This window comes from Hydractinia symbiolongicarpus, chromosome 2 (genome assembly GCF_029227915.1).
Source record: "Hydractinia symbiolongicarpus strain clone_291-10 chromosome 2, HSymV2.1, whole genome shotgun sequence".
NCBI classification, from domain to species: Eukaryota; Metazoa; Cnidaria; class Hydrozoa; order Anthoathecata; family Hydractiniidae; genus Hydractinia; species Hydractinia symbiolongicarpus.
The window spans coordinates 19,507,769-19,520,887 of NC_079876.1; the positions used below are offsets into that span (position 1 = coordinate 19,507,769).

The 13,119-nt window shown below is 34.6% G+C and overlaps 2 protein-coding genes across 8 annotated transcripts in view; one reads left to right on the top strand and one right to left on the bottom strand.

Moving 5' to 3' along the window:
• The window catches only part of LOC130629940 (uncharacterized), a 37,049-nt gene extending 34,579 nt beyond the window's left edge, over positions 1 to 2,470 (bottom strand). For all 7 annotated transcript variants that reach the window (XR_008982029.1, XR_008982028.1, XM_057443320.1 and 4 more), the window contains exon 1: positions 2,318 to 2,470. Coding sequence is in view for 5 of the 7 variants with exons in the window: in XM_057443320.1 (XP_057299303.1) it covers positions 2,318 to 2,321 (4 nt within the window). In the remaining 2 variants the exon portion in view is untranslated. The remainder of the gene's footprint in view (positions 1 to 2,317) is intronic.
• A 150-nt stretch (positions 2,471 to 2,620) lies between these two features.
• Positions 2,621 to 9,850, top strand: LOC130629939 (heat shock 70 kDa protein 12A-like). The gene is made up of 4 exons (XM_057443316.1): positions 2,621 to 2,946; positions 8,081 to 8,305; positions 8,412 to 8,553; positions 8,671 to 9,850. Exons 1-4 carry the CDS (start codon positions 2,662 to 2,664, stop codon positions 9,762 to 9,764), a joined length of 1,746 nt encoding a protein of 581 aa, XP_057299299.1. The 5' UTR covers positions 2,621 to 2,661; the 3' UTR covers positions 9,765 to 9,850.
• Positions 9,851 to 13,119: the final 3,269 nt, after the last annotated feature.

Sequence of the window (13,119 nt, forward strand, 5' to 3'; positions counted from 1 at the left end):
GAAATCAAAAATGCTTGCTTTGCTTCCCACCAAAGAGTTAAACGCATGGGGAGACATGCTTACATGGAGTTTTGACACTCCAATCTACCTTCCTTTGAAAGGCTCAACAGACAGACTGGAGTTCATGCTGACGGACGAGCATCATCATGAAAAGAACGTTTCGTTCGTTGGAATTACGATGCACTTACTCATAGAGTGACATAATGAAGTTATATCCGAGCTTACCGAGTGCTCCTGAGCATGAGCCTGAAGAAAGTCAGGTATACAGACTCAAGAAGATTGAGGAGGTAGAACAGTACTTGCAGGGTGAGATCAAAGGGCGTGACAACCTCGCCAAAAAGTTCAAGATGCATGGTACGTGGGTTAGATTCACTGATCATGAATTGCTAGCTGTAAGTATTATAACTTTAGGTGTTGGGATTGGTAGTATGCTGTCCGAAATAGGTGTACCACTAACTATGGCGATGGGTGGTATCACGATCGCTGTAGGACTAGGGCAGGCAGGTTTACGGAATGCGGGGAAGAGGCTAGACGTTAAGTCAAAGAAGCATGAGGGCATCAGACTCTTAGCAGAGACTAAGTTGAACTCCGTTGTCGACCTCATCTCAAAGGCTGTGGAGAACAGTGTAATTAGTGATTATGAGTTCACCCTAATCATGCAGGAGAAGCAACGCTACATGTTGCTGAAGGAGCAGGTCCGACAACGAACGAGAAAGATCATAGATTCCATCAATGATCGGGAGCGACAGCAGTTTGTCGCAAAGGGGGGTGAGGAGGCCAAAGAGGAGCTTATGAAAAAACTTCAGTCTGCGCAGTATGTCAGCGCTACTTAAAGTCTCCACCTGCTTATTCGTAGATCTAGTGTATTGTTCAAAACACTAGATCAGCTACACAATCTCGAGCACTTCTCCCGTATCTTGATCTATGAGTAAGTCGCCATCATGTACGACACGTCGCTGTTTTTTAACGAGATCCCTCAAATATTGTTCAAGATTTTTCTCCCATGCAATTTTAGCACAAGGCTCGCAGTACGGTCCGTCCGTTTGTGTCGACGCATCCTTATACTTGGCTTTGCGTATGGCTTCCACAAGGTCTATTCGCTTTAACGTAGAGTACCTTTTGAGACCTAAGGCTTTAGCTTCTTGTCGCAGTTTGTCCATTTGTTTATGTGAACAGCGCCAGGCTACATTCTACATGGAGATATGACGGCTGCCTTTCGTTGTATGTGGTATGCGATCTAGAGTCCACCACCACCCCCAATCGGGACACTTCAGATAAAGGTTTTTTGTCTTCCTCATCTACTTGCTTGTTTCCCTTTTCTACTCAAACAGATTTGCGCATGCGCGTTTGTTGATGTCAGCAGTTTTGTCGAGTACCGTCATTTTTTGATGATGTCACGTGACGTGTTTACTCATTTAAAGCATGATGAAATCTGTGACGTCACAGAATTTTTAGGGGGTCTAAAAGCAGCGTTTTTTAATGGGGGGTTTTGACCGTAGAAGAGTGCCCCTGCTTTCATCAAAAAAGCTTCTTTTTTGAAAAACAAAGAATAAAAACTTGAGCGCTACAAAAGATACGGGTGTAAACTAGAAAACTTTTTTCTGTGTATTGGAAATTGGTTTAATGTTATTTTATTTAATATAAAAATGTACAAAACGTTATTTGGTTGTGTTCTGTTGATATAAGTACAAATAATGAAATGAGAAGAAATGAGAAACTTTGATCGCGTTCACTAGCTAAAATGGCATTTTTACGAAGTGGCAATATTTTAATATGGAAGATTATTACCTGGAGATCTCTTTTAAAAGAACTATCTGTGAAGTACGACGAACAAATATAAAAACTCTGATGGCATGGTAAATCACCTGCACTACGTATTTTGTTTGGCCATTTTTGAGTTCTTTTTTTTTTCACAGACGGAATTCTGTGAAAACTTACTTCTTTACACTTCTCTAATCGATTGGAACATCGAAACGCAAAGCAACTAACCATTTTTTAAAGATTTAAACGTAAATTACATACAAAAAGCGATTTAATGTAAGCCAGAGGTCTTAACGTGAACGTTCTCTGCGCTCGCTTAAACTTTCTGCGCGATGTGATGTCATTATTTATAATCGGGTCCAGTCCTAAATGAAATCGCGCCTGTCTGTTTTTTTATGAGAAAAAAATTGAATATGCGAAGGCTTGTACAACAATTTTAAATAAGAAAAACAAGTAAAGTAAGTTTTTTTTTGATTTCTTATGCTTTTCTGAGTACGTATATAACAAAAAAGAAAAAAGTGAGTTTCCCTTTCAGTTACCACAACATAACACATACCCATACTTGTACGCCATGCTATTTTATCCTCTATGCACTTTTAAATACATCAAATTTGCTTTAATTACTTCAATCTGAGGATCAAAACTTTTTTAAAAACTAAAACAAAACAAGTTTAATTCCAGCGGCGTGTGAATCTATAGCTAACAACAACTGATCTATGACTCATATCTTAATTTTATAAACTCAATAGTTCAACACAGATACTGCACGTTTTCCATTAAAAGTTATTAATAACAAAGACGTGCAATACAAAAACAAAGATTCAGGGGAATTCCAGATTCATATGTTGATTGTGTTTAGGAAAAAACCTTGATCGCTTAGTAGAGCGCAAGCACAGCAGTATGAACGTTTCAACGATGAATATCTTTGATCGGATTGAAATTGTGGCAGCCATCGATTTTGGCACAACATACAGTGGATATGCATATTCGTATGCTCACGCTAAAAAAACCATCCATTTAAACGGAGCTTGGGCGAACAACGCCTTTAAAACACCAACCATTATATTATTCGATGCCAACCAAAACTTTAAAGCCTTTGGTCGACACGCTGAGAAGTTTATTTGTGACAATCCTGAATATGATGGATATTATTTTCAAAGATTTAAAATGAAACTTAACAATGAAGTAAGTACTACTGTTTTTGTTGTTGTCTTAGATATAATATTCCTCGCGTAATGCTCACCGTAACTCTTAGTTATAAGAAAGACCTTATACACGCTTTTTTTATGAGAATAGTGTTTTTTCGCTTCAGCCTCATTATTCTTAACTTTTTGACAAATCTCAGCCTCAAATATTCCTAAAAATATTCTTAACATGGCTACAGCCGGAGAACATGTAATTACCCTTAATATGGCTAAAGATGGTTAAAAAATGGTGGAACGTAATTAAACAAAGTGTAAAAGATAGGTGAGCTGAAAATAAAATAAACATACTGTGTAAGAAATTAAGCTTCTAATCAAAATTTGTGCATCACACAAATTTTCATATCTAAAACAGAAGGTCGAGCCTGTGTATATTCTTTGGATATTCTTAATCTTTAACCCATTTATCAGCTTCCTTATAGAGTATATTATTATAAAACAAAGCCTGTACTACTAGTTCGGGTTGCACAATTACTTATTTTCACTTTTGGCGGGAAGAAAAGTTGGGAAAGAGGAGATCTTTGTCTTTTAGTAAATTTTGTTTCTAGTTTAGACAGGCGGAAGATAATGTTTCTTGGACGAATAAATAAAAGTTAAATGTTATATGAATGGATTTATATCAAATTCTGATACCTGAGTCTGGTGTACAGTATATTGTTTTAAAAAACATGGTGGGCAGGTTATGAATCACCACAGTTTAAGTAGTTGGCCTGTTTTCTAAAATATACCAGAACTTAATAATACAGAGAAAAAGAAACAGTGCGCATTTAGGGGTAAATTCGACAGATGTTTGCTGTCTAAGAAACAATATGTATTCAGTTTTGTTTGTCTTGTTCAGTTTGCCTTCATCATTTTTTATAACGTTTCTGTTTAATTATTAAACAAGCTTTATTTACATTCTCAGAATTATTTTTGGTATAATTCTCCTTTCTTAGAATTATTTGTATTTTTCATCATTTTTTATAGCATATAATTCATTTGAACACCTAAATTGTAGATGCAATTTTCTTAATCGCCATTAGATGAGGCCTTTATTGTTCTTGTTGAGTATACTGTCTGCTTGTTTTAATCTGTAAATTTATATATATTTTTTTAATCCTTTAGGTTTTTTGTTGTATTAAGAGTTTATAAAATATACAGTTGCACTTTTGGAATAATCCTGAGCTACATTACACTATAATAACACACGATTTTTGATGAGTGTTTTTAGCGAACACTCATGCTGATAATGCAGAGTGCTCAATCATACAAAGTAGGAGAGCGAAATATAAAAGTAGGAGAGCGAAATATAAACACATCACAGCTATTTCGTTGTATCATCAGCTGGACTAGTGTAGGGGTTTAAACCGCGAACCTTTCGAATCGTGTTTGATGGTATTTAAACCCATTACACCATGTATATAAATTTTTTAATTTAGTAAACATAAGTGTCATACTACGCTTTGGGGAGACAGTGCAAAAGCCGTAAGGAGGGGCGGCTATTTGTGTGCATTGGACACCCATAGGCAGAATCACAAGCGTATAATAATATAAGATATAGAAGAAAAAACAATGAGTTTAAGATAATTTTAGGAAAACTTAAAACAGAAATTAACTTAAAACATAATTTAAAACAGAAGTTTGGTGATCCATTGAAGAATAATATTTACGAAAATTTGAACCCAAAAATAGTGAGCAAATGCAAAAAAAACAGTTTCAAATTTAGGAAGCAGAAAAACGGTCACGTAAATATTTGTATGTTCATGTCTTAGATCATATTTGTATAAATTTTCTAGCTAAAATCTGTCTAAGCAAGACTAACTCCCCAATATTGAAAGAAATACATTCACGTCTTGAAACATTATGCATAATTATGATAATGCACATGAATATGCTCCTGATATGTCGTTTTGTGGTCCTTAATGATGAGAATGCGGTCCTTAAAAACAACTGGACGAACGACCGTATATCTTATTTTAATTTGCTTCACTATATTCGACACAGGTAGCCTTGGTTCTCTCTGTTAAGTCCTAAAGTAATGTATCACTATTACTTTGGCACTTCAATAGTTAACTAGCACAACTGCATTATATTAGAATTTTAAACTATTTGAATTACAAAGTATATATAAAGTGTGTGCCCTAAAATTTAATTGTAATGTCGCCATCATCTTCTTTATTTTTTTATTTTATTTAGTATGCCAATTTGTGTCACATAGAATTTTATTTTTGTTATATCATTACGTCCAATTTTTTTTCAGGTAAAATGGAACTAGATGCTAAAGTATAAGAAGTATCATGCCATCTTGTTATTTTGTTACAATCATTTTACGTAACTTGTATAGTGTGCTAATTTCTGTCAATAATGGACCTAGTTTTGTCTTAGGTTAAGATTTTTTAAGTCCAAAAATCAAACTTTTGATGTTATCAAAATTTCATCTCTGTTTGCAAATGTTTGCTGAAGAGAATTTTTCATTACAGTCTAATATTTTTTGAACCTGCTTTACAATTATGCTTATCTGAGTAACGACTCCAGGGACGGATCTAGGATTTTTTTCTGGTTAGGCAAAAGCTGATAGATTTTTTGGCAAAGTAATGTCAAGGGTTGTGGTGTTGTACGAGGTAAATCGGGCGTTTTGTGTTTTTGCTGTGAAAAGAACTAAAGTTTTCCCGAAAGTAAGGTTTTTAGTTATTAAAAATCCTTCCTAAATTAGAAGTGAGCCAAACAAATAACAGTAACCTCCGTAGTTTTAACACTTTATCCTTGTTAAAACATGCGGATGGAATATGCGTCCGTTTAGCAAATTAGATTCGAAACAGGGTTAGCGTTTCCATAGCTTCTTTGAATGACATACGGGTATTAAGTATCTTCACCTAAGCATCTTTTTACGTTTTACGCACATAATACGAGTAAAAGTAATAAGTTGGGGAGTTGCTTTATTTCAAAATATGCAATAATTCTAATAACTAACATACAACAAAAAATTATATTATAAGACAATTTTAGGAGTAGTAGTCAACAGTAGTGCAAAGTAGAAACATTGTTTGGAAAATTATAGTCTGTGTTAAGAACCTGCAAATGTAAAAAGAAAAGCAGTATATAAAAGTATGAAAGCTTTGCAGTTACACTTACAGTGTAAGATAGCAACAAAAAATAAACATCTACAGAGTATATAGTAATCACCTCTTTATGAAGATAATACAGTTTAGTATTAGGGTTACTGGTGTAGTTTTGCACCAATTTCTATTAAGCATTAATTTTAATGTTATGAAATTCCCACAAGAGTAAGGCAGTTTATTAAGCCAGAGAGACTTAGAAATCAGAAAAATAACATCAAAACATTTAGCATGTTTGTATATTATTTGCCCTCACATGTCCCTGTCAACTATGTTTGAAAAATATTTTAACACTGTTAAATCTTTAAGAAAGTTTTAGTAACTTTAGGCCGATACTGAAGATCCTCATATAAAAAGCAACATATATACAAATCCTACTCATATCCATAAGTTAACATGACATTTTCATTAGTTTGCAGTATGTAATAGAAGGGTTTTTAACATGCAATTCTCGTTGCGATCTGTATTTTTTTACGTGAAAATCATTTGTATCAGTATCATCTTCTTAGTTCCTCTTATGAAACACAACTCTGTGAACTCTATCTGTGACCTTAAGACGCTCAACTAAAAAACTAACAAAATTCCTACTAATACACATACACAGGTAGCTAGTAATACTCTATACCAAACTTAACATATATACACATCAAAACATCTTTTGATGTGTATATATGTTAAGTTTGGTATAGAGAAACAAATTGCCTCAGTTATCTTGTTTAACATTGCGTTTTTATAAACAAACAATGCATTTGATCGAGGTCAAGTTCAAAAATTTTGTTTTGATAAGAAAAAGATTTAAATCACACGTTTTGTAAGAACATCTGGTGATTTACCACTTTTAAGAATAGTTCTTGACACAAAAGTGCCTAAAATCCAGGAGCAGCAAATACTAAAACATTTCAAGTATTACTTACTTTAAGGTAATGGATTTATTGTCTCTTGCAGTGGCAGGATGAAGGTTTGTTCTGAGACAACAACATGGCACACGTGGCCAAAATACTTCTCTCCAGCATTTCCAATTCTTTCAATATATAAAAGCATTTCCAAATTCAAAACTTCTTCATTTAACTTAGGTAACATAAAATTGCTTTGATATTCTAGCCATTTGAAGTGCTTCCTGCAATTTGACCTGAATGTTTCTTTTTTGAAAAAAAGAAACATCCACTTGTCCATGTAACCATACCCGTTTTTCTTCCTATTCCAGAATTTAATTTATTGGAACTTGAAAACCTGCGGACGTTTTAGGCGTTTTTTCTTTCATTTGTGATTTTCATTAATTTGGAATTTTAAAACCCGTAGACGCTTTAGGCGAACCGACATTTTGCCTAAGATCGCCCCGGGTTTGCTAATTTGATTAAAGTATCAAAAATCGATAAAAACGCTGCATCGTCATCATGAAGTCAAAATCGGCAGATGCTGAAAATAATTCATAAAATAAATTTGTTTTTTATGGATTATTTTATCTATAGAATTTTTTTTCTACAATCGTGGTCACAGTATGTTGGGACGAGACAACGAATTTCGAAGTTCGCCACCACAAGTAATTGCATAGGCTCATTCTATATCACATTCACACATCCATTTTAAGTTATTTGGTAAATTCGAAATACTTAAAATGTGCTAATTGTTGCTGACGTCAGCAAGGCCATTAATCGTGAATTTCGGGGCCTTCGTGGTCCACGACGTGATTTAATTCGGTGTGCAGGTGTGCTAAAGAATGTGACTAGCAACTTTTCAACGGTCTCTGCCTGGCCTACTTGTGTGCAAAAGTAGCGACTTTGCATCTTGCCGAGCATTGACTATTAGACTGTTTTGTCCATATTTGGAGAATGAGTACAAAACTGCCTTAGTCTTAATATTTTTGTCCACGATTGTAGGTCACGAAGTTGGGCTTAGGCAAATGCCTAGGCTACCTAACCCTAGATCTGCCCCTGGACCTAAAATTTTCGAGTAATATAATGCCAAGCTACAAGTTTCGATAAAATTGTTATAAAATATAGTATATTTTAAATACACTTTTAGAAAATATCGCGAGAAATGATTCTACGATCTGAAGATGGAAAAGAAATGAAAGCTCTTCAAGTGTTCAGTGAGGCAATACGTTATTTCAAAGATCATTTCTTGGACTCTATCAACAAACGATGTCCAAGTAACATGGTGGACGTAGCTCAAGTAAGATGGGTACTTACTGTTCCAGCCATATGGTCTCATGCGTCGAAACAATTTATGAGGGAAGCAGGAGAAAAGGTATGCAATTCATACAAAAATTGTTTTTACAAAACACATCAAAATTGCCAATGATGTTTGATCATTGATGTCATTAGGAAAATAAGTATTGATATTATATTTATAGGCTGGCATTCCCAAAATAAATTTATCAATTGCTTTGGAACCAGAATGTGCGTCAATCTATTGTCAACACAAAGACGTTGCTGATTTCCAAACAACAATAAAAAATGAACCGGGGACAAAATATCTTGTGCTTGATAATGGAGGTAAAACAAGGATTATGTTGTTGTTGCCGTTGTCGTTGTTGTTTTTGTTGTTGTTGTTGTTGTTGTTGTTGTTGTTGTTGTTGTTGAAATTGCACGGTGTTGTGTACAATTCTTTAGGAGGAACTGTGGACGCAAGTGTTCATCAAATACTTCAAAATGGAAAACTAAGATCATTGCATATGCCATCTGGTGGTGCTTGGGGAGGATCCAATGTTAACGAGGGATTTGAAAAATATTTGGAAAGCATATTCTCAAGTGCTGTCATTCAAAAAGTAAAAACTTTGCATCCTGACCATTGGCTAAAGATGAGAAGAGAGTTTGAAGACATCAAGACAAGTCTGGATGAATGCGTTCAAAATTTCTACAGCATGTCCCTCGCAAATGCTTTCATAAAAATTTACAAGGAAGAAACACACAATGATATTGATCAACGTATAACTTACCTCAACGATAGTAGAGGTTTTTACTTCAATTGTAGTGGAGGTGCCCATATCCAAGGAGGGGAGACACTAAAAATCCCAAGAGGAGTCATTACAGATTTAATAAAGGAAATGTCTACGAAAATCAAACGTCATACGGAAAAACTGCTGAAGAACGAAGAAATCCGTGGTTTGGATTTTGTAAACATGGTTGGCGGCTTTTCAAATTCAAGCATAGTGCGGGATGATATACAATCTTTGATTTCTGATATCCACTGGCCTGAATATTCAGAATTGGCAGTACTTAGAGGTGCTGTCATTGCCGGATGGAATCCTGACTTAATAAGCTCACGAAGAAGTCTGCAGACTTACGGAATACAAACAAACAGGGATTTTGTCAAAGAGAAACATCCAGAAAGGTTAAAATACAAGAATAAGGATGGTGTTTGGAAATGTGGTTCAATCTTTGATACCCTTGTAACGGTAAATGAGGAAGTGGATGTTGGACAAGTAGGAAAAGTATCTAAGACATATCATCCTTTGCTCAGAAATCAGAATAAAGTAACATTCCCGATCTACACGAGTTCGAAAAACAAGGTCAGCTACTGTGATGAGGAAGGTTGCAGAAAAGTTGGCAAAATAACTGTCGATTCGCCAAACGTGGAAAAAGGAATAAACCGAGACATAAAGGTAGATATCATTTTTGGAAACACAGAATTCTTCGTTGATGTTCTTGACGTCAGCAGTGCCAACAGACGACACGCTACTTTTGACTTTTTAAGCACACAATAAACATAAAAATAATGAGAATAATATGAGGGTTGTAATAACATTTATGTAATGTTAATTGAATTCTATTTGAAAAGCCTGCTAAATTACCTTGCTTTCGTGCTCATGTGTCTACGGGTCTTAGTTTTTTACGTTCCCTAGCTAACTAGCGTTTCACGTAGTTGGATTCTCCATGTTTCCTTGTGGTTTAGGTTATAAAATAAAAGCTAGAAACACAAAAAAATACACGTTTTTTTATAAGCAATAAAAAGTTTGGTCAGGTTCAATGTTGCATAAGTATCCTTTTACGTACTCGACTGTTCTTACTTATAAAACACTTCTGATAAAGAGTGCTTAATGCTTTGTTGTCATAGTAAGGACAAACCTCCTTGTATTTGAAATTTAACTCCCATCAATCTAAAATTTTCACGTATTGTTAATTTTTTTTTGAAAATGACCTTCCGTCCATTGCGACCAACTAACCAATATGGCTATCAACGCAACTTGCGTTTCGTTTCGAGCGCTATGAATCTGGGATAGGTTATGTGATATTAGTAAGGATAACTTATGAGTCACGTGTCTAATATCTATATGCTGGTTTGGTCTCAAATGGAAACGGCACGAAATAAAGCTGTCTCGATTACCCAGATTTTCACAGAATATTTAAAAAAAATGACCTTAAAAAAAGTTGGATAAGTGTGGCAAAAATGGGTTCAAAAACGTTGACGTTTTGAAAATTTGATGTACTAGCAGAAAACGCCGAAATTTGTCACGCTCTAATATATTTATGGGAACGAGGAAAATTGCTCCGCTCGCCTTCGCTCTGCTCCGCTAAAACTGATTTATGTATCACGTGGCTAAAATGTGTAGGCAGCTTTATTCTCAACTGGATACGTCGCCATTTACGCTTGTACCATCTTTAAAACAAAAACAAAAACTCCATCGCCGTGTCAAAACATGGTATCTCGCTTAATCAAATATTCAAGAGAAAATGACCAGATTAAACTACTGGGCCGTCGCGTCGAAAATTGACGAAATTAGAAAAGTTTTGAATTATAGTAGGGGCGATTTGCGGAAATGCTATATACTCTCCACCGGACTTCCTTTTCATGTTATATTTGGCTATTCATATGAGGAAATGGGCTCCGCTATATATATATATATATATATATATATATATATATATATATATATATATATATATATATATATATATATATATATATATATATATATATATATATATATATATATATATATATTCCAATGTGGAGAGCAATTGTGAGTGCATATCATATTAACAGGATACCATTACAAAGTTGCAGGATAATCGCGAAATCCCTTTGCCTCGGCAGCCCAGGGACTCGAACCCGGGATCGTCGCATCAGATGCACCGCGGGCTCTTATCCACTGAGCTACGTCGTCGGCAAAAGGATTCGTGAGAATCCAAACAACTTTACAACGCTGTCTCTTATATATACCTAATTTTTTTGTTTTTTTTATAAAGATTTTGGCGAATTACTTTAATGGTATATATTTTCTGCCCATGGACAACATATTCTTCTTCTTTAACATTGTTCATATCGTCCAGAATTATTTTCTTATATTTCTTAGTTTATTAACTCTCCTTATAAGTATTTTTCAGATTTGATACCACTTCTTTGTGAAGCTTTTTTTACTGTCTTGAATTTGGAAATGGCACAGTGCTTCCTACAGAAGCAAGTAAAACAGTGTATATATCAAGAATAGAAGGAAGACTTCGAAAGTCGAGAAAATCACAAAATAAAGCGGTAAAACTTTGCAATTATATATCTTGTATATAATTTTTTAGGATAATGCCTGCCTGAAGGCTTCTCGTATGCTCATCGTGTTCTTGGCTCAACTGAAGTATTTAGGTTGTATTCAGACAGCTCAACCCCTTTCAGATTTGAAACATTCTTTTACAACCATGTTGCCATATGGCTGTGATATTCCAATTGTTCTGGTTAACTCTGAGAGATTGAGCTGTATAAAAGTGGCAATAAAGTTTTACTTGTAGTAACAAAAACAGAACACTGGGTTGGTGGACAAATGTGATAGTTGACAAATAAAGTAAGCACCTTTACATGGTGAAGTAGTCCAACATTATCAAATTGGATTTTTGAAGGATGGACTATGTGGTTTTATTTGTGATGGCTGTGATGTATCTTTGATAAAAGTATAATATATATTATTTAAGCGGAAAAGGTTTCGGAAGTTCAATTCCTTATTTATTTTTTTATTTATTTATGTATTTATTTATTTTTTAAATATTTTTGTGATGTGTGATATGATTGTCAATTTGTAAACAGAGATTGTACTAATTTTGTTGTCTGTAAATTGTGATTTGCTGGAACAAGTCGGTGTTGAGGTCCATGACATTTTCTGATTTTGAAGTGAATTCAGATGATGATTGAATGATAAAGTCACATGGTGTTGAATTCATTTTTTCTTGTGTTATAGACTTTATGGTTACATTTACGATTGGAGTTGTGCTAAACTGAAAAACTGCTGCCTGATTTTGATTTATCGGAAACTGAAGGCGTTGTTCTATAGCTTAATTCAAAGAAAAATCTTAAAAATTTTGTCCATGTGTCTTCCCATATGTCAGTCTTTTTTAGTGTTTTTTCTGCCAATGTCAATTTTGTGTATATTTTGTGTTTTTTAGGTCGGTTTAAATCGGCTAAATATTTTACTTCACTAAACATTTCAGACTGTGTTTTGCCTGTTCTTCTGTACCCAAACATTACCATTTTTCAGAATAAAAATTTTCCATATAATATGTTTTTGTATAACCTTGCCACCTAATCAGGTCTTTACTTTTAAGACAAATACATTACTCAAATTTTCAAAACCGTGTCTGGAAGTCCTGAAAATATAAGTGCTGCTTAAAGAGCTGTTTCTTAAGTCAAATCAAGTTCTTATAAACCCACATTGAAATAGTGTAGACATTTCCGAAAGTTTCTACGAACCATAAAGTATATTTTTTTAAAAATCGAAGCCAGGATAACAACCAAATCGCTTTTTGTTTACACTTTCCCGCTTTACTGCGCCATTATGATATTACGGGAAGTTTACCGGCACCGATAATTTTCTACGAACTCGTCCAGCGGAAGCGCTAACTATCGCCGATATTTTTTGAAATGTCGTATATTATGGGAAAATGTCAGAAAAGCTTGTCCTCACGATGACGACTAGTTTTAACGACGAGGACAAACGTGATTCGGACGAGAAATACCCCACATAGTGCGGGAAAAGTTATAATAAGTTGGGAAATGTTTCAACGCCGGCAAAAATTCTATGAAACGAAATCTTGAAAAACGGCAAACACGCCATTATTTGCCGTCAATGTCGGATTAAA

Coding starts and splice junctions, on each gene's coding strand:
- LOC130629939 (XM_057443316.1), top strand. CDS start 2,662: ATGAACGTTTCAACGATGAATATCTTTGATCGGATTGAAATTGTGGCA. Junction 2,947..8,080: donor AAATGAAACTTAACAATGAA/GTAAGTACTACT, acceptor ATACACTTTTAG/AAAATATCGCGAGAAATGAT. Junction 8,306..8,411: donor TGAGGGAAGCAGGAGAAAAG/GTATGCAATTCA, acceptor TTATATTTATAG/GCTGGCATTCCCAAAATAAA.